The sequence below is a fragment of the Mesocricetus auratus genome, unplaced genomic scaffold (genome assembly GCF_017639785.1).
Source record: "Mesocricetus auratus isolate SY011 unplaced genomic scaffold, BCM_Maur_2.0 Super-Scaffold_100019, whole genome shotgun sequence".
Taxonomy (NCBI): domain Eukaryota; kingdom Metazoa; phylum Chordata; class Mammalia; order Rodentia; family Cricetidae; genus Mesocricetus; species Mesocricetus auratus.
This window is the reverse complement of record NW_024429200.1, coordinates 23143312-23167253: the sequence shown is the minus strand read 5'-3', so window position 1 is coordinate 23167253 and position 23942 is coordinate 23143312. Positions and strand designations below refer to the sequence as shown.

Here is a 23942-nt window from a genome sequence, read left to right as displayed (position 1 = left end):
GCCATCCCCTGATCTGAGGCAATATGCATTATCTCCACCGTGCACTCCAGTCTCTTCCCACAAAGAATGACTGTTTGTAATAAGCTAGCCAGAGCATCAATAATTGCAAGCATAAGCACTATTGGAGGAAGTATTTGTCAGGGAGAAGAAAGCAAGCAGAAGTCACGACATGAAGTCTGCTTTAAAATCCTTTCTTAGAACTGAGTGACTTCTGGTGGCTTTTTTCTAAATGGTTACATGAGGCCGTGCAGGCATCTGTCTGTCTGATGCAGGACACACTGACAGGGCTGCTGGCCATTTGTGAGCACTGGTCCTCCTCAGCATCCTCTGTCACACTCCAGAGCTGAGCTGTGAGTGGCATGCTTCTTCCTGAAAAGTGGCTTCCGTGCACAAGTGTGCGTCTGTGCTAGATTACCGGCCTGCAAATCCAGTGAGTGTGCCAGCCTCGGAGTGTGTGGCCTCACACACTAACTATATTCTCACCCATTGCATTATAAAACAAGAGCATTTTTATCGTGAAAGGTGTTAACATGGTCATTATTTCCCTGAAGTCACAGCCATTAAGAAGCTATCAATATTAACCACTGCTTATGCATATGTTTTTCATGGGATATTGTGAGCACTCAAGAGCATGGGTTTTATTGTATTCATCTTTGTGTCACCAGAGGGTAGCCCCATGCCTGATACTCATATACTAAGCACTCAGCACAGCTTGCCTGACACCAGGAATTAATTGAATGACTTGCACAGCTATCAGACATTTGACACCTCTGGGAAAAATTATTGTCTCTGTTGAAAGGCTACCATTGGGGAAGTGAGTGGGTAAAGTCAGAGGGAAATGAACGAAGTGAGTCAGAGTGAATCTGCTTCATCTAGGCAACTGTCTTTTGATTCATGCCAACCTGGCTCACATAGAAACCAGTGACTAACAGGGGAAATTTTTACCTGTAATACCTTATTAATAATCATTTACTAGAATGTAGAAGGCTTATTTTATATTTATTCAAGTGGATAAAATTATCTACGATGTTTTCTTAAATACTATTTGATCCTTAAAAATAATAAATCTCTTTCATGCAAAAGCTATTTTTGTGCTTGGTGATACCACAGTGATTCAATGTTTTAGTATATTAGCCTTTAAATGAAACCATATTATCTACAACTTTTACCATATATTAAATAATCATATTGCTTATACCATGGGGAAAAATTATTCCACCTATGTTTATACCCAAGCACATATACCATACAGAGTAATATTGTTAATAAAAATGTCATAAGCAATGTACCTTTTTTGTCCACAGAGGAAAGAGATGAAGGTCTTAATAAATGGCGATTGCATAATCCAATATCATATAACTCTAGTCAAGTTCTCCTTTTCAATAGGGCATTTTGGCTGTGTTTATCATGGGACCTTGTTGGACAATGATGGCAAGAAAATTCACTGTGCCGTGAAATCCTTGAATAGTAAGTTGCATTTAATAGCAAAGGGTACATTTGTGGTTTGCAAATTGACAGCATATAATGAAGTGTTGATTTACATTTTCCCTTGTGGAAAAAAATCATCTGCTGCTGAGATTGAGGAATTAATCCTGAAAATGTGTTTAGTCTAAACACTTATTGAGATTGTCCCCCTGAAATCACCCCATGGAGAACTAATAAGTAAGAGAGTAGGAGCAGTGAAATCTCTTAGATGAACTGAGTATCGTTTAACCACGTTAGATTTATAATATTTGTTTTGCAAATGACGTTTATGGAAACTATGGGAAGCACGTTGGCACATACCATAGTAATGACTCATTTTGCCCAGAGACACTACCATAATTATTTTTTAACCACAAATTCCATTTTAAAAAGATTAAAAACTGAAATAATACAAGCTGAGGATAAATGCACTGGCAGAAAATTTGAAAAATCATAAGTACGGTGACTTATTCATTTATCCACATGTTTATGGAGCACGGTGTTCCACAGAAATAAATTCTGTAAGGAAATACACCTTTTCCCCTTTCAATCATGCAGTATTTCTTAAAATTTTAACTGTTACTAAGAAAACTGTTAAGGTGAAGTACACACTCTCTTTAAAAATCCAGGCATGCTTCTAAACATAAATGTAGTCTTTATTGGTGCAGAGACATAATTACAGACAAAATTTGCTATGTTGTACAACCAGTGTACTTGACATGTAAGACGATTCCCGGCCCCACCCTTGTCAACAGATCTCACATGCTTGCTTACCTACTTTGGGATTTTCTACTTTAGAACTTGAAGCAACCTAAAAACTGCTAGCCAACTATATTACACATTTGCATTAGAACTAATAAACTTTGAATGTATAAATGGTAGGTTTCCTGCAAGGTACTCTAATATCAGAATTACTTCAGCCCTTTTCAATATAAATCTAATCTCTGTGGTGAAATCATTCTGTACAGTTAATTTTGTTGGATATCTGATCACAAGATAACTAAGGGACAGTTCACATGGAATCCAGTAGCAAACTGTGGGAGATTAAGTATACTGATCAATAAATTGGACTCAAAGGATCACAGTACTGCCATGTTACTCAGACCAGTCCTAAGCCCAAGAAGTCTTTCTGTCATTGCTATGTGGTGACTGCTGTCCACATTGACCTATCATCTTTCCCAGGTCTTAGAATGCATTGTTTCTAAAAGGTTGCCGACATTGTCATGAGCACCAAAGAGATACTAGTGAGACTTATGTTAATGCTTTTAAGTCTTCAATTGTGCACAATCATTTCCTCAGCAGATCTTTCTAGAACTGATTAGAATGTACTATGCTAAAAACTAACTAGGGCCTGGGGAGACGGCTCAGTGGGTAACACTGACTGCTGAATAAGCATTAAAGGAGCATGTTCAGATCCCAGCTGAGGTTGGCCACATACGCTTGTAACCCCAGTACTGCAGGGAGCAGAGACAGGAGGCTCACTGGGACTTGCTGGCCACCAGCCCAGATCCAGATTCAGTGAGGGACCTGTCTCAAAGGAATGGTGTTGAGAGCAGTGCATCAGGACAATGGATGTCATTCTTGGGCCTCTGTACGCACATGCACACGCACACATACACACATACACACATGCACACACATACACGTGAACATGATACACACAGTACCTAGCTCAACAGTGGAGCACTTATATACACAGGGCTCAATTCAGTCCTCAGTATAGAAAGGAAGGGGGGTACTTATATATGCCATGTGGTGATTGGCCCTCAAATTCTCCTACATCAGTAATTATTGAACTATGGCCCACTAAGCTGCTTTCATGGATAAAGTTTATTAAGACCTAGGTATTTACTGTTTATAGTTACTTTCATGGTTCAACAGTAGAATTAAGTATTTCCAGCAAACAACACATGGCCCAAGAAGCCAAAGACTATGGAACCAATGACAAAAGCACTTGACAGCTTATGTCCTGGACACTCTCCAGATGGAGTAGTGATGTCTTTTGTTGTTTGTTTGTTTGTTTGTTTTTTATCTGTATAAGACATTCTATGCTCCTACATGAGACTACTTGTTTCCTGTACTCTATTTTACAAAAGAGGCTGTCAGTGGTGAGTTGACTGCACTGTGCAGTGTGGCAATGTTAAGGCTTAGGAAACAATATCCTACAATATGGGGCTTTGGATTGCTGACTTCTTGAACTGAAGGGCATTTGATGGGCCACTCTCTGATCTTCTCCTGCCTCACTGAACCCAGGTCTCCTTTTGCCCTCAAGGTGGGCTTTAAAAGGTACAACTCTTCTCCATCAAGGCAGTGTAGAAAATAAAATCCCTCTCCTCAAAACCCAGGCATAATACTTGAAATATTATTCTGGCCCTTCCTTCCTGTCTTTGAGCTAGGTGGTCCCAAAATTTTCCCTGACCTGTGTTGTCCAATGGACACTCATGAGATCCTCATACTAGAAGGGGTCTTTCTTACACCCAGGAAGAAGGGATGCATCACAGAGAGAAGGAACAGCCTAGCAGACAAACTTGGCTGGCTTCCCTTATCATCCATTCGGTCATTGGCTTTCGGTCCACTCAGGTTTTCACAACTGTCAATTTTTCATCAAATCGAAGCATAAAAGATACAATTCCCTCTGGATATTTAGATCTCCATTTCTGAAGACTCCCATGCCTATAAAGCTCGTTTTCAAGGTTGTTATGTCGGGCTAGAGAGATGGCTGAGCAGTTAAGAGAACTTCCTGTTCTTCCAGAGGACTCAGATTTTGTTCCCAGCACCCACCATGGGTGACTCAGTAATCTGTAACAACGCCCAGAGGATCCAATACTCTCTTCTGGCCTCTGAGGACACTATCTCTCTTTATCTCTCTCTCTATCTCTCTCTCTGCCTCTGTCTCTCTCTCTCTGTCTCTCTCACTCTTTCTCTCTTCACACACACACACATGTAATAATAAATAAAAATGTTTAAAAGAAGACATTATGCTGTTCTGTTGTTGTAGGATTATTGTTCTTAATTGTAGAATTCTCAGATGCATCCTTTATCCATGATAGGCAAGGAAAATGAAAAATAAACAAAACAAAAACAAACAAAAAAAACTTTCTCTCCAGGACACCATTCACTCAGACACACTGTAGAAATAATTCCCTAAAGTTGAAACATCGGGCAAGATGTCACCAGATGGTTTTCGTATTTCTTTGTGCTTGCTATCTAAATTTGAAAAGAGATTCATTGTCTTCTAATGAAGTTAATGTCTCAACGCTGAATTTCCTAGGAATCACGGATATAGGAGAAGTCTCCCAGTTTCTGACTGAGGGCATCATCATGAAGGATTTCAGTCATCCCAATGTTCTCTCGCTCTTGGGGATCTGCCTTCGGAGCGAAGGGTCCCCACTGGTGGTTCTACCATATATGAAACACGGGGATCTTCGGAATTTCATTCGGAATGAGACTCATGTAAGTACTCTGCTAAGCTTAGGAACTCACAAATTAGCTGTAAGCCAGCCATTCCTTAAACATGTTAGAGTTTCAAGTTTTGGCTAGTGAGCCAGGGTCTTTCTGTTCTTCAGGCTGACCTGGTACTTGCTCTGTAGCCCAGGCTAGTCTCAAATTCTCTACAGTCCACCTCGCTCAGCCTCCTGAGTACTGACATTACAGGCCATGTGACACCACACTTGGCTTGCCTTCTGTTTATTTTGGAAGATTTTATCTTTATTTTATGTGTGCAAGTGTTCCCCTACATGTATATATGTGCATAATATGTATGCCTGATACCTAGCACCCTAAGAGGATATCATATCTCCTGGAACTATAGTTACAGACAGTTACGAGCCATCATTTATGTGCTGAGAAACAAATCCAGGTTCTCTGCAAGAGCAGCAAATGCTCTGGACCACCGAGTCCTCTTTCCAGTCCATCTGTCTGTCTGCTTCTTTGTTTGGTGTATTTGGGTGTGTGCACATGCAGCTACGGGGGCCAAAGACTCCCTCAATTCTTTCACGACCTTAGTTTTTGAGACAAGGTCTCTCGCCGCTTTGTCTACATTAGCTGGCCAGTGAGCGAGCCCCTGCCGTCTGCCTGTCTCTGCTGCCTGCTCGGGAATTACAGGTCCTAAGACTTTTACCTGGGCGCTAGGGATCTGAACTCAGGTTCTCATGCTTGTAAAGCCAGTAATTCACCCACTGAACCGTCTTCCCTGCCCCAGCACAAGCATTTGAGTCCTGTTCAAAGCCTCATTACAATCCAGCGTAGGCTGCACAGCTAGATGCTGTCTTAGAAGGAGGAGGAGGATTATCTCATTGATAATCCTTACGTTGATCACATAGTAAAGAACATTTCAGAAGTTTTGAGTTAAAATACATTGCGGTATGCTTCATCTAATTTCATTTGAAGTGTGTGTGTATCGTACTTGATATTATACCAAATAGTGTTGTACTAGACTGTAAGCAAATAGATAATCACTGTGTGTGTGTGTGTGTGTTTACATCTATACTAGCTCATGGGATAAGAGTTTTGTGTGTTTTGCTCACTCCTGTGGGTCCAATGCTCAGCAGATAGGCACTTAATAACTGTTAGTTGAATAAATGAGCTCAAGATTACAAAAGAGGACCGAGGCTCTTATGGGTGTGAATTTTCTTTATGACCTTGTAACCAGGACATAATGTTGAGTTGAGCAAGCTTTGGCCAGGCCATGGGTGAGGAGGGGGAACTGAGGAGCTCCTAGAACTAAACTGACTTCATAGCCTCAGACTTGGCTGCTGCTGCCAGGGTCCCTGTGGGAGTCCACCACACAGCTTTGCTCTTCATCAAAATGATTTTATAAACATTTAAGTTAAACATGCTCTAGGGCTGTAAAGAAATATTTTCTGTTCAGCCAAAAAAAAATAGAACATCCTCAGAATGCAAATGCTTTGCAGGTAGTGTGAAATGGGCATTGCAACTTTTTTTTTTTTTGGTTTTTTTACGAGACAGGGTTTCTCTGTATTGTTTCGGAGGCTATCGGTCCAGCCCGGCCTCAAACTCACAGAGATCTGCCTGCCTCCGCCTCCCGAGTGCTGGGATTAAAGGCATGCACCACCACCGCCAGGCTGACATTGCAACTTTTAACCTTGTCATCTCCCTGGTGAGTCAGTCAGTCAACATAGCTGTCTCGGCATCACTGTTCACCCAGGATTAATGTGGGAGATGTCCTACTGTCCATTACAGAGCAGGAACTGGCTCCTTAAAACCCAGAGAGTGGTTACTGGTGCCTCACACATGTCTTAAGGGGACGTCTAAGCTACGAGAGATGTGGCCTGTCCACGGGCTGTGTGCATTAGCAGGGACTGCAGCTCTCCTGTCCGGGTTCTCACTGGAATCGTGTACTCAGGAGCTCCCTGATGGCTGCTGAGAGATAGCCTTTTCTGGCCAGTGAGGCCCTTCTCAGGACTATCAGCCAGAGTGAGACCTATAATTTCGGATTTCAATCATGCAGTTACTCAAGCCTTTCCTCTGTTCGTTCAGTTTTTAGAATGGCATTTGCAGAGAATGAGAACAAGATTCCTTTTCTCTGTGTTGGTCCAGAACTCTTGCTGATGTGTTGTTAGCTGTTGGTACGTTAGTTCCAGTGAGCTTCCAACAGACTTCAGTGAACACTTGCCCTCGGGAGTGGTTTGATTTATTTCTCCCAGCCTCCTGCATTTACCTAGTTTCTAATGCTTTGCCATCTCCACCCTTGTTGACTGAGTGGGATTACTCTCCCTTCAGGACTAGTTCCTTGAAGTAATCCACATTCTGCCTGTGGAGTGGGCCTTTCATATGTAACCAGCCCATCCCTAGGCCACCTCAGCATCAGACTCTCACACTCTGAGCTACCCTAATCACCCTGGGCCCAGGCATGAGACCAGCAGAACAGCACTGTACCCAGAGCCTGCTGTCACTGCCTAAAAACCCCTGATGCTTCCCTACACAGCCCTGCCTGTGTGGTGTGCCGTATCCTTTTGGAAACTGTGAGAAGCAATCTATCTCTTCAGCAAGAACTGCCTCCCAACCATTTGTCTCATCATACACATCGAATAATAAAACCTACATTTTAAAGCATCTACATTTCCCCATCTGGAAAACAGAACCATTAACACCTCCCAAACAGAAGTGTGTATGAAATAACTAAACTCTATTAAAAAAAGAAAGAAAAGAAAAATCTAGCCTGGTGCTTTGTATACAGTACTACTTAACAAATAGTTGTGGCTCTCCACCGGGCATGAGTTATTATTTGAGACAAGATAGGTCATATAAACATTGCAGTATTCTAAGATCACTGTTAGAACATCCAGTGCTTAGTTTATGCCTTCCCAACTCTCTTTGATTGCAGAACCCAACTGTCAAAGATCTTATAGGATTTGGTCTTCAAGTAGCCAAAGGCATGAAATATCTTGCCAGCAAAAAGTTTGTCCACAGAGATTTAGCTGCAAGAAACTGCATGTAAGTATGGGAATATCTCGGTGTGCAAAGTACAAATGAAGTGTTTGTGTCTCTCTCCTCAGTGCTAGGAAGGATGCTTCATCTTCGAAGCAAAAAGTTTATATATCTTGTGCATCCTTGACTATTTTGAGTAGATGTGTAAGCCCCTGGGATGTGGGTGGGGCTTTCAGCTTTTTATCAAACTAAGCATTTAAAAGGTTGCTCCACGGGGGATCTCAAGCAGCTGCTAAGTTCTCAGCCTTCCGTGGCCCTTCCCACCAGCAGTCTCCAGTGTTGTGGTTTCACACTGTATTAGGGATCAGGAGAGATAATTTGATCTGCAGCCTTTGACGGAGAAAAAGAAAAACCGGTAACAGGAATACCGAGGCAGGGCAACTCCTAACTGCAGACTTGAAGTCCGCCTGCAGACGCTTTACCAAAAATGGTATTTGGGAATGAATATACAGAGAACTTTTATTTGTGTCTGGCTGCCTGGCTGTGTAACAACAACAGTCAACAGTTTATAATTGAATCTCTGCTTTCCCTTGCAGAGCACTGATTCGTGGCTCGTGGTATGTGTGAATGAAAGAGCTAGGCTATTAATTTTCTACCCAGATTTTGGTCAGGGTAAGACGATAAAACTCCACTAAACAAAGGCTACACAGCCTTAGTTAGCAAAAAATGGTTGTTTTTTTTAAACAGGACAGCTTTCTTGGGTGCTCTGCCTTCTATCTCTTTGCTTCGCTGATGGCTCATGGGAGTTTTATTTGCTGACTAGTGTATGTGAGAACAAAAAAGAGAAAAGAAGCAGTACCATGGCCTGTTCATCCCATGGAACACACTGCTGGTATTCTTACCATCAAAGGACGGTACTGTGGCTGACTGAGCTGGGTAGCCTGATGCGCTATTTGTTTTGCAGCCACGGAAAGCTAGGTAGAAGCCAGCTCTCCCTTTTCTGCAGACCTACATTATAGCAAAATGCCATGTCATTCATAATGTCTCTCTTGCGCCGGTGGAATTTGTATTGTAAATGTCAAGCATTTTTATTCAGGTATTCCACTGTAATTTAGCGTTAGTCAATAGGCCAGAGGAAATTATGGATCTCTAATACCGAAGCCACCTTTTTAGATCTATAGACATTCAGCACTGCTGTAAATTATTCTGCTTGAGTCAGTAATGATTTTTTTCTCCTGTAGGCTGGATGAAAAATTCACTGTCAAGGTTGCAGATTTCGGGCTTGCCAGAGACGTGTACGATAAAGAATACTATAGTGTGCACAACAAAACCGGTGCCAAACTGCCAGTGAAGTGGATGGCTTTGGAGAGTCTGCAGACGCAGAAGTTTACCACCAAATCAGATGTGGTAATGTATCCATCCCTCCTAGAGTTCCCCTCCTTTCCTTTCATTCCCGGAGTTGTATGGTAACATTTTTTGTTTAAGTTTACCAGGCAGTGGTGGCACAGGCATTTAATCCCAGCACTCAGGAAGCAGATCTCTGTGAGTTCAAGGTCAGCCTGGTCTGTAAAGTGACTTCCAGGAGTTACACAGAGAAAGCCTGTCTCAAAATAAACAAACAAACAAGAAACCAACAGCAACAAAAATTCGATTCCACTAATTGCAGAGTATCTTCATGTATAAAACTGGAGTCCGTTGTCCAGTAGCTACCAAACTATTTTCTTAAATTCTCTTGTTTATTCAAAAATACTTGTAGACCAAAGCACCACCCTGAGCTTTATGCCTAGGCCCCAGCAGCCTCTCAGAGGCCCCATCTCCAAACACCACCACACACAGAAATCTAGACATGTAATATTTTTATGAGAGTCCGAAAGAAATTATCTGAAAGAATCTAAACACTAAAGTGGGAGGCAGGGAAGCGGAAGACCCAAAAGGAGAGACTACCACAGAGGCCAGGGGAAGAGAAGCCAATGTCAAAAGGGATGTGGGGTTGGGGGAAGTAGTCCACTGCTTCTCGCTGGATCAGAAGAGCCTTGGCTTTTGGCCTCTTAGGACCTAGAGCATTTGAGAACCTACAGCATGCTCAGATCATGAATGCTCCGTGAACCCCAGAGCAGACTGTTCTACTCACATGCAGCAAGTCGGGACAAGTGTGATGTTTAGGTAGAAAAACATTTAATGTCTTAGCCTCAAGGATACAAAGACCAATCTATGCTGTCAGTACACAGGACACCCAGGATACGTTCCTGCAGGATGTGACCTTCAAAAGAAAAGGTTGGCAGCTGCTGAGAGATGACAGGGGATGGGGACTGGGAGTACTATTGAGAAGTCACTCCCTTGTCAGCTAGAGGAGGGGAGTGGACTCTGCATAAGAAGTAGGGTCATCTAGTTTCTGATCCCGGAAGGGCTGGAGAAAGCATTGACAGTAATGTCAGGTGACTAGCAGTTTGTTATCAGTTAGTATGTCACAAGTCGTGGCAGTGTAAAAAAGACTTCTGTGTACACGGGACCACAAAAGAGGAGAATATGGCAGCACGTTGGTAGAGCTTAATGCTTGGGCTTTTGACACTGAGTGATGGTAAAGAAATGAATGCTGGAGAGGGAGACTGGAACAAAGATGGCGGGTGGATGTGTAAGATGAGAATTTACCAAGCCCCAGAGAACATGCTGTTCATTCAGACTTGACCGCCAGTATGCCTACAGAGAGAGAGAGAGAGAGAGAGAGAGAGAGAGAGAGAGAAAGAGAGAGAGAGCGGGTGTTAACAAGTCAATAGCAAGAAGACAAGATGAAGCAACCATGTTTTCAAAAATAGACACAATATCTGAATGGGCATTATATCAAATACATGTATGACTCACTAGCTAATAAGCACATGAAGAAAAAAAACGTGCCCACACAGAGATTTATATGTGAATGATTGCAGTAGTATTATTTATAATAGCTCTGAATCAGGAACATTCCTAATATTCATCACCTAGAGAGTGGGTAAGTGAAATGTGATGTACCTTGTGTTGTTAAGTGCTTGCTACGTAGGCTGGAGAGTCTGTGTAGTCCCTAACACTCACACAAAAGCTGGACAAGGCAGTACATGCCTGCAATTCCAGCCCTGGGGTAGCAGAGTCTGGGAAGATACCTGGGGCTTGCTGTCAATCCAGTCTACTCAAATTGGTGTGCTCCAGGTTCAGTGAAAATCCCTGTCTCGAAAAATTCAGTCAGCGGGGCTGAGAGAGATGGCTTAGCCAGTTAAGAGAATTTGTTTCCCTTCCGCTATAAATGTAGCAACCTTCTGCAAATCCAGTTTCAGGTTATCCAAAAACTTCTTCTGGCCTCTGTGGATACCAGGCATGCACATAATATGCATACATACAAGCAAAATACCCATACATGTAAAATAAAAATAAGGCGTAGAGCAGTTAAGGAAGATACCCAAAATAGACCTTGACCTCTCTCCTCCACACATATGCACATGTACCCATGTACCCACATACATACACACATACCCACATACACACCCCCCACAAACACAGAGTGATACACCTATATAATGCAACACCATTTGATAGCATACAAGAATGACTGACATATGCTGCAGTGTGGATAAAACTCCCAAAATTGCATCAAGTGAAAGAACATAGACTCAAAAGAAAATGTTTGGTGATTCCATTTGTGGGAAATTTCTAGAAAGCAGTAGAAATATAAACAAAACAGATAAGTGATTGCCTGTGGCCAAGAATGGGGATGGGAACTGATTACAAATGGACACAAGAGATCTTTCTGGGGTGTTCCAAGTGAGCTGAAACTGAATGGTAATGGTGTCTATAACCTAGCTGGATTTTTCCAGCATCAGCAACTATATAGTGATAATCAGGGAATTCTAAAATCTGTAAAGTAGACACCATCCAGAAAGGGCCAATCCAAAGGACCACAAAAACTCAAACAAACTGCAGAGAATCAGTACACTCTCTCTCCCTCTCCCTGAAAGACACCATGATACTGTGACAGGTGAGCCACATACAATGCTGCTTTGACAAACAATTGCTGATTGCATGGAATAATTTGGGTAGAGTTTCACTTCAAAGGCAGAATTCTCTTAGAATGTTGACATGGAACACTTCCAAAAACATGTAGTAAGTTGAGCGTATACTGAGTCCTACAAGCAAAAACTTGCCTGTATATCGGTAGGTTCTGTTGTTAGCCAGTGCCCGGTAGAATCTGGCCTCTCAAATACTGTAGCATGCATTTGGAATCAGATTGGAGTCACTTCCCATGAAATTACTCATGCCCGGCCAGCACCATTCAGTGGCTCTCACTTAGCACTAATGGCTTCACTAAAGTTTGCGTCCTCACTTGTGCAGTCCAGCTGGCCTTTCTCAGCCCTCATTATGCTTCATCTCCCAGAAGATGTCACCCAGGGTCACCCATCCCTTCTTCCAAATTCCCACTGTTTTGGTTTCTAGACTGCACCACCCGGTTTTCTCCCTGCTCTTGGTTCTAGTGTCCTTATTTCTCTACCATCTTTATTCCTCACTGCCTATCTTCTTTCACTCACTATAAGTAGCTTTCCCTCGGGATCTTCTCTCAGGGATCAACTGCACTCATAGTTGAGATCACCCTCTTGACAGTCACCTTTGACCATGCCTGGAGGTTGTCATCAACACCAGGACTTCCTTAGGTTCAAAATTAAATTCTTTCCTCATCTACATCTAGCAAATCCTCACCTTGGTTGGTGTCTTGCAATGTACCAACGGCACACTCTTTTCCAGTGGACCTCTTTAGGTCTTCATGTTCTGACACATGGCGATAATCATGTCACCATTGACACTGCTATCTGGGTAGAGAACAGTCTGTCACCCTGAAAAATGTCTTTTTTTTTTTTTTTTTTTTTTTTTTGGTTTTTACGAAACTGTGTTTCTCTGTATTGTTTTGGAGGCTTTTGGTCCAGCCCGGCCTTGAACTCACAGAGATCCGCCTGCCTCTGCCTCCCGAGTGCTGGGATTAAAGGCATGCGCCACCACCGCCCGGCCCGAAAATGTCTTATGCGACTTTATACCCAGCCTCTCCCAGAACCTGGGAATCACTGACTTGTCTGTATAATATTTTCCTGGAATGTTGTATAAACAGAATCATAATCATGATCATAGCCTTCTGAGTCTGTCAGCTTCACTCAGAACAATGCATTGAGAACACATGTGTTGTTCTATCAGCAGTACTGATGGGTCAGTTCAATCTTCATTTGTTTTCTACTGGGTTGAAAACCCATTAAACTTAGCATTTTATCCATATTTAAACATACACTACAATAGTGTTAAGTGTGACACCTTTGGTATGATAGATCTCTAGAACTTTTTTGTTCTAGAAAACTGAAACAATGTCAGTTGAACAAAGACTTTCCTTTTCATTTTCCTCCAGCTTCTGTCTACCCTTCCATTTTGTCTTTAAGAGATCAACTATATTAAGTGAAGTTATAAAACATTTGTCCTTTTATGACTGGCTTGTTTCACTTAATGTGATGTTCTCAAGGTTTAGCCATGCTGTAGCATATAATAAAGATATCCTTCTTTTCTCAATCTGAGTGAGATTCTATTGTGTATATAATAGAATCATCTATTGGTAGATATTTAGGTTTCTTATGCCTCTTGACTGTCATGGGTCACACTGCAATAAACTTGCAATAAGCAAATTGTTTAATCTTCTTACTTGTGTTAGATATATACCCAAGAGTGGGAATTTATGGACCACCTATTTTCTTTCTATTTTTTAGTACCATGTTCTATAGAAAGTAGTTGATCCATCTGAGTGTGGGTCACTGCATCAATATACCAAGTTTACTTTGTTCACTCACCATCTGAAGGATTCTATTTTTAGGCAGTTACCGACACATAATTTTAATTTCCAATACATTTGCTTAAAAGTTATTGTGTGAATGTATTTCTGTTTGGTTTTAGATATTTAGGAGTAACACTCCTACGTATTCAAATTTGTAAGAAAGTGCCGAAGTGTTTTACAGAGTGGCTGCATTATTTTATCTCCCAGCTGGTGCTCCCTGTGAGTCCCAGCCGTTCAGCACCCTCACCTGCACTTGGCGTTGTCAGACTGGGGAGGCTAAGTCAAGCTAATAAGGCTGTGTTTGCTTTTTAACTGTATTTCTCTAATGACTACTAATATTGAGCATACTCAAGTGCTTGGCGTCACCCTTGTATCTTTTCTGGTGACATGTCTAATCAGTCCTTACTCCCTTTTGTTTTGAGTTGTCTGAGCCATTTTCATTCTGGATTCAGGCGTGTCATCAGACAAGTGTTTTTGTTACAGTCTAGTACAATGCTTTTGTATAAGCTGTGACCCTCTAACTTCTGTCCTGTAAGTTCCTTCTGATGCCATTTCCTTAGGTCTGTGTTATTCAAGAGTCTCTCTTCTCCATTCTACTCCCTATCCATATGGATCCTGGATCTCATGACCGCTTACAACTCTGGCTTCCTTGTCCTTATGACAAGGAAGTTATTTACACTTCAAGGCTATGACCACTGTTAACCCATCCTCAGGCTTAATTAAAATAGTAATTTGGGGAGGAAGTGAAGCCTACATGTGCTACACTATATGATAGGCATTCTTAGAGTAAAGCTCTACAGGTCCCATGCCTCTTACTTAAGCACCTGTCCCTGTTCTTATTCAAATTCTCCCATGTGAGGATTTGTGAGTCAGCTTCCCTACCCCCTTGGACAAGGCCTCATTCATGCAGCCCAGGCTAGTCCCAAACTCACAATATAGCTGAGGACGACCTTGAACTTCTGGTCCTCTTACTTCTACCTCCTGAGTGCTAGAATTTAGGCATGTTCCACCATGCCTCTTTTATACATGCTGGGGGTGGAACCCAGGACTTCATGCATGTTTGGAAAGCACTCTACCATCTGAGCTACAGCACCAGCCCCTGGATTCTCCTTCAGCCTTAAGCATTTTTGTGGTCACAGTCCTCAGGCACACAGTCATGTCTCCTCAAGTTCAGCTTAACCCATTTTCAGCATTTGCACACCTTCCCACACTGTCCTGTTTTACCTTATCTCCTGTCACCTGCTCCACAGGTCTAGAAGTCTGACTTCCAGTGTAGAAATTTAATAAAAACAAACATCTGCTCTTTCTGGAGGGAAACAGGAGCTTGAAGAGGGATCTCTAGCAGTTCAGACTGGCCTCGAACTCATTGTTATCCTTCCCCAGCTTCTCACATCTAGGACCGTAGGTGTTTGCCACCATACCCACCTTTGTGTGCATACTCTTGCTGCTACACCAGTCCATCCAGAAGTCTGACAGCCTATACCCCGGAGACAAGTTCTGCCGGTTCCTTGGGACACATTTTCTCTCACTCTTTCCAAAATCTTTGTGGGTGCCCTTTGACTTTTCACAACATCTGTACCCTCTTTTCTGTCATCAGTCTATATGACAGTTGTGTTCTTATTGCGCAATACTGTTAACACTGTTTAATCAGTGTTACCTAGTGAAGTGGACAGGAACCTACTTGTACAAGAACAAAGGTCAGTAGATACTTGTTCAGTGAACTTAAATTTTAACTCAAATTCTAGAGCTTAAGCATTGACACCCTAACTTGCAGGAATAAGATTTACATGAAAACTTTGATTTTGAGAGACTGGGTGACTCCTCTTGGGAGTCAGGACTGTGTTCTCTACTTCGATCAAAGTATTGCGTGATCTTAATAATCTTGATTCAGACAGAAGGGCTCATATTTATAGCCCAGCTCTAAGGAAGCAGAGATGGGAAGACTGTTGCCAATTCAAAGTCAAACTGGACTACAGTGTGAGACAGTGTCCCCATTCCTACAAAAGGGGGGTGAGAGGGCTCTTAAGGGCTGACAGGTGGTTTGATGGGTAGAAGTGCTTGCACACAAGCCTGGTGACCTCAGTCTCCTCCCCAGCCTGATCCCACAGGTAGCAGTAGGGACCTAACTCCTGAGAGTTATACTGTGACCTCTGCATACTTGCTATGACATATGTGTGATTGCACACACACACACACACACACACACACACACACACTTTTTTAAGAAAAAGGAGTGGTAACTAGTAGGATGGCTTGGCTATTAAGAACACCTACTACTCTTCCAGACGACCCAAGTTCAATTCCCAGTATCCACACTGGGCAGCTCACAACTGCCTGTAATCCACCTCCAGAAAGTCCAACACTCTTTTGGTCTCCAAAGGAACTTGAACACACAAAGCATACACACACACACACACACAAATAAATAAATCACTTGAAATGGGAGGGGTGGCTCTTGTACTTGGGCAAAGGGAAAGAGCCATTAATGTGATTGTGTCCTCTGCTCCAGCAACTAGAGAGCTGCCCTTGGAGCTTGACAGTTTTCTTCTGCCTCGAGACTCAGAGACATGCAATGCTCTCCTTGCTAAGTATATGGAGCTATTCCATCTTTCTCTTTCTCTAACACACACACACACACACACACACAATCACGCACGCACACACGCGTGCACGCACACATGCTCGTACCCTGCCCATTGGCTCTTTTGTATGGGAATAACCTACAAGTGTTGCCTGGCAAGGGGAACTGATATTCTGAGTCCTCTTCACAGGGTGACTTGCACATGTGGACTTACCTCCTTGTCACCTTTGGCATATGACTTGAGGGGCAGGGGCGGGTGGCAATATGCATGACCCATGCTATTCTGGTAGGATGTTTTAAATCAAGAAAATGTGTAAGTTCAATAGACACAGAAAGACCTCAGGGTCAAGAACTCTTTAAACGTTTATACTGGTGTGAATTCAGACATATTGGGGGATTTTTAGCAATTCCCTTAACCACTCCTTGTCTCTCTGGTCTTCCGATAAAACACTGATACAACTGTTTCACATTCATCTGGCACTTTATCATCCTCAAGTTTATTGAAATTAGTTTTCAATAGAAAACTGTGTTGCCTAGCAATTTGATTAGTTCTGCTCCTAATGCAGATTTTTATTTAGACCTTCCCTTTTAATATTAACATTTAGATATGGTTACATTTCCCTTTGTTATATATGTGTGTGTGTTTGATGTGTATGCCTATTTGAACATGTATTCTCGTGCACACGCGCGTGGTGTGTGTGTTTATGTGTATGTGTGTGTGTGTGTGTGTGTGTGTGTGTGTGTGTACATTCATGTGCACATGAAAGAGTTGCTTATGGAAGCCAGATATTGACACTTGGTATTTTCTTCAGTCCCTCTCCATTGGGTTTACTGAAGGAGAGCCCCTTGTTGAGCCTGGAGCACTCTTCTTAGCTAGTCTAACTAGCCAGTTTGTCTCCACCTCCTAGACTCTGTAATTGCAGAGAGACCGCCATGCCTTTCCATCTTTTGTGGTACTAAAGACAAGAACTCTGATCCTCATGATTTCATAGCAAGTACTTTGTCCTTAAAGATAGTTAGACTTCCTGACTCTTTAATTGTGTGTATTTGGTGTTTTTCCTGCATGTGTGCCTGTGGACCACATGTCTGCCTGGTGTCCACAGAGGCCAGCAGAGGCTTGGATCCCTAAAACTGACTCAACAGCAGTTAAGAGCACTGACTCCTCTTCAGAGGACCCAGGCTCTGTTCCCAACCCCCACATCAGACACTCACAACCACCTATAACAGTTCCAGGGGATCTGATGCCCTCTGACCTTTATGGGCATCTGCACCCACATGGTGCATATAAACTCGCACAGGCATGCAAGCATATATAAACAAATTTTTAATTCATTTTTAATAACTGGGAGGCCACCCTTATCTATAAAAATACAAAGTTGTGGTGAAACTATTGAAAGAGAAGGTAGGAACATGTTGGTACTTTGACCCTACAAGAAAGAACTCAAAAAATGTACTCCCCTACCTGCAGATTAAATCTTAATCATCGTGTAGATTTCACATATTCCTGTAACTACTTGTAATGTATATCTCATCTCCTTCTGGTTTAAACAGGCCATGAAATATATAGCGCTTACTAGCGGTCTCTAGGGAAACGTTTGCCATAAATAGCAATGGTGTTAAATATGTCGAGCCAGGGTTAATTCCAGAGACCTGCTGATGTTCCCTTCATGTCTATGTGGTTACGCTTCCCTCACCTGGCTTCTCCTTGGTCTTGTGTTACCAGTGGTCCTTTGGCGTTCTTCTCTGGGAGCTCATGACAAGAGGAGCGCCTCCTTATCCCGATGTGAACACATTTGATATCACCATCTACTTGCTACAAGGCAGAAGACTCTTGCAACCAGAATACTGCCCCGACGCCTTGTAAGTACGAGTCTCACGGGGTCCTCCTGTTACGTCTGAAACCTGTGACTTCTACAGCAGCCCTTGCCCATTGTGTCTCTCACAGCATTTCTTTCTACAACAGGTATGAAGTAATGCTAAAATGCTGGCACCCCAAAGCTGAAATGCGCCCATCCTTTTCTGAGCTGGTCTCCAGGATATCCTCAATCTTTTCCACTTTCATTGGGGAGCACTACGTCCATGTGAACACGACTTATGTGAATGTAAAATGTGTTGCTCCGTATCCTTCCCTGTTGTCATCCCAAGACAACACCGATGGCGAGGTAAACACATGACGGATAGGACGCCCATCAACCCCCTTCCAGCAAATAACGGTCCATAACTTCTCCAACAGTTCTCACTGCCTGGCCTTTGAAAGGTCACCCAATGTTTTTGTTGTTATTGTTTTGTTTTCGTGTTGCTTTTGTCAAAACTGCACCACTATGAGACATTAATTTGCTATTTAAATTCCTGGATCCTGGGGAATTTCTCACCTGACCATGTATCAGACACAGAAGCATGGTCCCCACAGGCTGAGGACCAATGACAACTTGCGGCTATGACGACACTCCTATCTCATTGGAGTTCAGAACCTCAGTTCTGGGTTGAAGATTTTTTTTAAATCAGATTTTTGGTGAGAAAGTGATGCAGTGAACTTTGAAAATCCCTCATAGAAAACTCAGAAGAGATAGCCTCATGCAGGACGGACATGGTGACCCCAGCAGGCTGCTGTTGGAATTCCAGTGTTTTCAACATATTCTGTTGTGCGGTGATCATGAACATTTTCCATTTCTGATGTTGTCTACCCATCAGGCAAACATTCCCTTTTAGTCTTTTATATACACATTCCTTTGGTTGGAGGACTATCCACAGACAATGTACTTATTTTTCAAGATAGCATGATATGAGGTGTGTTTATAAATTATCAGGGATTTTGTGTATTGTACATAGATGACGACAGAAAGATTTTTAAAAAACAAACACAAAAACTTTGTTACAGTACAATGTTCATCATGTAAATCTCAACAGTTTAGCCAGGAGCATTGGCTCACACCTATAATCCCAGCATTTGGAAGGCTGAAGCAGACACACCGCCACAAGTTCGAAACCAACCACGGCTGCATAATGATTTAGAGGCCAGCATGGGCAAGAGTGTGAAACCTATATCAGCAAACAAAAATTCAACTGTTTGAGAAAGATTTTGTTCTGCTCTAGTGAATGTGGACATGTATTTTTTTATCTGTTTTTTAAATGGCAACTCTGAAAATAAGTAACTTGTGGTGATAAATCTTTTTAAAGACAACTCAGTCTGTTTTTAAAGGACAATAAAACTGAAAGGTTCACTATTTCTAGTCATGGCTTGTGTGTAAACAAAGTACGAGTCAATGGACTGGAAATATTTACCCTTTCTTAGGTGGAAGTTTCTCACCTAAAACAATTGGAGGCAACACTTTTGGGAAGTCTCATTTTGCATCAGGACATATTTTAGGTTAAACAAAAGCATATTTTCGAAACAGACAAAAAGCCCCTTGAAAATCTTGAATGAATAGTTTCTCTGGACAGGACTTTTGACATGTTTTGCTCTGTGGAATTTTGTGCTTACTACTGTACAGTGCATGTGGCTTAGGTTACTCTAGCTGGTTTTGTCCATGTAAACATTGAAAGTATTATATTTTTATAGAAATGTTTATTTTTAATGCTGTAAGAAAATTTTGGTTAGGCCACAAAAATACTGCACTGTGAACGTTTAAGAAGAGGTATGTGAGAATTGGATCGACCGCAGCATGATTTTTTTCTAAATGGCTGTAAATTGTGATAAGGAAGTGTACTGATTGCCAGTACACCCCACCCGCATTACATCATCAGGACTTGAAGCCAAGGGTTAATAGAGCACACTATGACATGGGTGTGCTCTGCTGAAACCCAATAGTTGAATTTGGCTGTTGTTGCAGGAAAATGATGGCAATCAAAAAAAAGTCTTTGATGGTGGTGGAACATATCAGAACACATAAGGAACTGTAGTACAGATTTACTTCAAATCAAATATTACTACTCCATGAGTACGAAGAGTAGTACCAGTTCCCAGAGCACTGTCAGTGGACAGCAGAAAAATGGCGATCTGCTCTGTAGAAAGAAGTAACTGTCTCTATGAGGTCAAGAAAACGAATCCACCAAGGACAGAGAGAGCTGTGGGAGACACTCATACCTGTATATACATGCTCGAGAACGCTGCAATGTGAAAATCATGTTTTCTATTTATGAACCTTCCTAGGGTAATGTGTCTGGACAGATTGTGTGAGTAAATCATTCTTGTAAGAATTAGAAACTTGTCACTGCCTATACCTGCAGTTGAGCTGAATGGTACTTTGTATGTTAATAATTGTTCTGATAAATCATGCAGTTAAAATAAAGTGACGTAACATCTTGTCTACTGTGAGTTGGCTATAGCTAGTCATGCTTGATTACCTACCTCATTTACATAATGACAGAGGAAGCCTAAGATTTATTTCACCTGGCTCCATGGCACTCTTCCATAGACCAGATGCTGATTCTTTAATGCATGGGCAATAGCTACATAGATCTGCATGCCTAACTCTCTGAAGTCTCTGTCTTGCTGAGGGTGGTTTGTCCTGAGTTCTTAATCCCCTGCATTTTCTGGCAACCTTTCCCCTGCTAGAGTACTTGACTCTATTAAAGTTAAAACTTGGGGATCTTCTTCAGCAAGATGAGTATCCATGGGCCAGAAGCTACAACAAAGGAGCTGCAATGCACAGTTGATAGGAAGGTAGATACCCACATGGCAGTTGGAAAGAGATGCCTTTTTGTCCCCTCAAAATCTCCCCTTGGATACACACGTGTCCACACTTTGGAACCTTTCCTTACCAGAGAAACTCTGTTCAGGTTATCTCTATATACTTGTAATGATGATATTTCATTACTCAAAGATGATATTTCAGCCATCTAAGAAATTTTGTAGCACTTTGGGGATATTTGATTCTTTAAAACTTCAAGTTTCTACAGATGTTGAAAAATACCGTAGGAGCTCATTCTGTCTTTCCTGTTGACATCCGGACTTGAGCCAGGAGATGAAGGTTCATACCAAGTTCACTCATTCCTCTGACTTCTGAAGGCATAATCCTGCCTTCTTTAAATCTCTAGCATTTGACCTGTATTTACTGGACTGAACCACCAGTTTCACTTCCTGTCAGCCGCTTTAAACCACCCAGAAAAAGTTCTTACCTATGGATCTCCTATGACATTTGTTGGACACTGACACAAGATAGGTGGGTAGGGGTCTTCTGAGGAAAGTGGTTGTCTTAGTTAAGGCTTTTATTGCTGTGATAAAACACCATAGCCAAGAGCAACTTGGGGAGGAAGGGGTTTATTTGAGTTTACAGTTACACAATGTGGTCCATCATCAGAAGGAAGTCAGAGCAAGATCTCAAGCAGGTCAGGAACCTGGAGGTAGGCGCGGACACTGAAGCAGAGGCCATGAGGAATCTTGCCTACTGGCTTTCTCTTCATGGCTTCCTCAGCTTGATTTCATATAGCTGCTAGGCTACCAGCCCAGGGCGGTACTGCCGTCGGTGAACCGGGTTCTCCCACATCAATCATCAACCAAAAGAATGTCCCTCACCTCAGTCTTGCCCACAGGCAGGTCTGGAGGGGACATTTTCTCAATTGAGGTCCCTCCTTCTAAACCGACTCTAACTTGTGTCAAGCTGACATAGAACTAGCCAGCATAGAAAATAATATGGGCTGGGGGACAGCTTAGTGATTGAAGTACTTGTTACAAGCATGAGGACTGGAGGTCAGACCGCTAAAACCCACAGCAATGTCAGGTGAGCATGGCAGCCAGCCTCTAATTCCAGCTTCTGAAGGCAGACATGGGGATCCCCCAGAACAAGTGTTTCTAGTAAAATCTGGGATAGTGGAAACCTTGCTTCAAAGACGAACATAGGAGAGGAGTGTGCTGGCTAGTTTTATGTCAACTTGACACAAGCTAGAGTCATCTGGGAACAGGGAACCTCAACTGAGAAAATTCCCACATGAGATTGGTCTGTGGTACATTTTCCTAATTAGTAATTGATGTGGGTGGTCCCAAACTACTGGGGATAGTGCCACCCGTGGTCCCAGGTCCTGGATGGTATAAGAAAACAAACTTATCAAGTCATGAGCAAACTAATCAGCTTTCACCTCCATACTTCTACTACAGTGTCTGCCTCCAGATTCCTACCCTGCTTGAGAACCTACCCTGAATGCCTTGGATGATGGATTGTGATGCGGAACTGTGAGTTCCTCCCCAAGGAACTTTTAGTCATGGTGTTTCATCACAGCAATAGAAACCTTAACTAAGACAGTGATGAAGGAGGGTTCCCAACATCATCCACAAACCTCCACCTGCACACACACACCCATACCAAAGTTCACACACGCAACATACACACAGACACACACACCATATGCCCACACATGAAAATAGAAAAAGAAAAATAAGATTTCTTTTACATAGCTTTGTTTGATGTTCTGAATATTTAATTGTAGAAATTTATTTTCATCTCATGATGTAAATATCAACTATATTTTTACTCCTTGACCTACAGGGCAGATTTCATTATTGGAATAAAAGGAAGATATATATAACCTGTAAAAATATATCAAATGTTCAGGTGATGACATCTTCCCAATTTATTAAGAAATATGAACAGTATGATAACAAAGAAGTTGTCATTGTTTTCAACAAACACTTATCAAGCAGCCTGTATGTCAGGTATTGCTAGATATTGCGGTTGTAAAATTGTTTGTCCTTCTTGCTCCAAGGAACTCAATGGATAAGACACACAAAAGTACACCAATGGTGAATATTACAACTTGGCTTTTCATAGATCTGCAAAATGTCTCCAGAAGCATCACAATTAAAGAGAGAAAAATGGTAGGCTCTTGTGCAAAGAGACAAAGCTCTGACTCAACCTACAGCCATGTATTTAACCTCTCTAACCCTGATTCTGCAGTCAAATAAACTGGTCCTGCTTAACTCACAACATTGTTTCGGGACGCAAAATGAGTGTGCAGAACACCTGATGTCACTGCCGCTGAGTAATTGTGATACATTATGAGCTTCAGTGCTGGACAATAAAAGCCTATGTAAGAGTAGCCTGTGGCTGGTCTGAATGGACTTTGGAGATGTTTAAATGCAAACCTTCACCTCACACTGTGATTCTGTCTCATCCTTGAGCATAGGTAGATGAGAAAGTGGGGGTGCAAGTGGGAAGTGTAGCACTTTCCTTCCAGTTCAGGACCCTGAAGGACATCAACACCCCCTAACATTCTGACAGTGGCTGCTTCCTTTTTACTTGTTTAGACCTAGAATCCACAAAAGACATGAAAAATAATAATCCATATAAAATTCTAGGAATGTTGCATGAGGTGCAATATTGAAGTCCCATTCCCAGCATTGGTGCCTAGAGATTATTCATGTTTTCATTTTGCCCAAGTGGGTTGTTACTGACTATTCCAGTTCTGGTTCAGGCCAAGTAGCTTTATCTTGGGTTTTGGTGAGTGTATGTAGGAAAGCTATGGAATACTTCATGGACATTCTTCTCCATCCAGATGACTAGACACAGGGAGCTACCCAGACACGTCTCAGTCTGGCACTTTGGATAATGTCATGACGCAGAAAGGCATGCAGACAATGTACCTCAAAGAAAACAACACCTACTTCTGGCTTCCCTTTTCAAATCTGACCTTTTTCTTCAGGACTATCTTAATTCGCTATCCATCACAAAAATGGAAAAAAAGCTT

At 42.2% G+C, this 23942-nt stretch overlaps 1 protein-coding gene across 2 annotated transcripts in view; it reads left to right on the top strand.

Annotated features, from left to right (window-relative positions):
• Met (MET proto-oncogene, receptor tyrosine kinase) overlaps positions 1 to 20577 on the top strand; it is a 110940-nt gene extending 90363 nt beyond the window's left edge. For both annotated transcript variants that reach the window (XM_013121157.3, XM_005080933.4), the window contains 6 exons: positions 1387 to 1467; positions 4736 to 4917; positions 7811 to 7920; positions 9096 to 9261; positions 17986 to 18122; positions 18226 to 20577. In XM_013121157.3, the coding sequence (XP_012976611.1) occupies positions 1387 to 1467; positions 4736 to 4917; positions 7811 to 7920; positions 9096 to 9261; positions 17986 to 18122; positions 18226 to 18436 (887 nt within the window). In that variant the 3' untranslated portion in view covers positions 18437 to 20577. The remainder of the gene's footprint in view (positions 1 to 1386; positions 1468 to 4735; positions 4918 to 7810; positions 7921 to 9095; positions 9262 to 17985; positions 18123 to 18225) is intronic.
• Positions 20578 to 23942: the final 3365 nt, after the last annotated feature.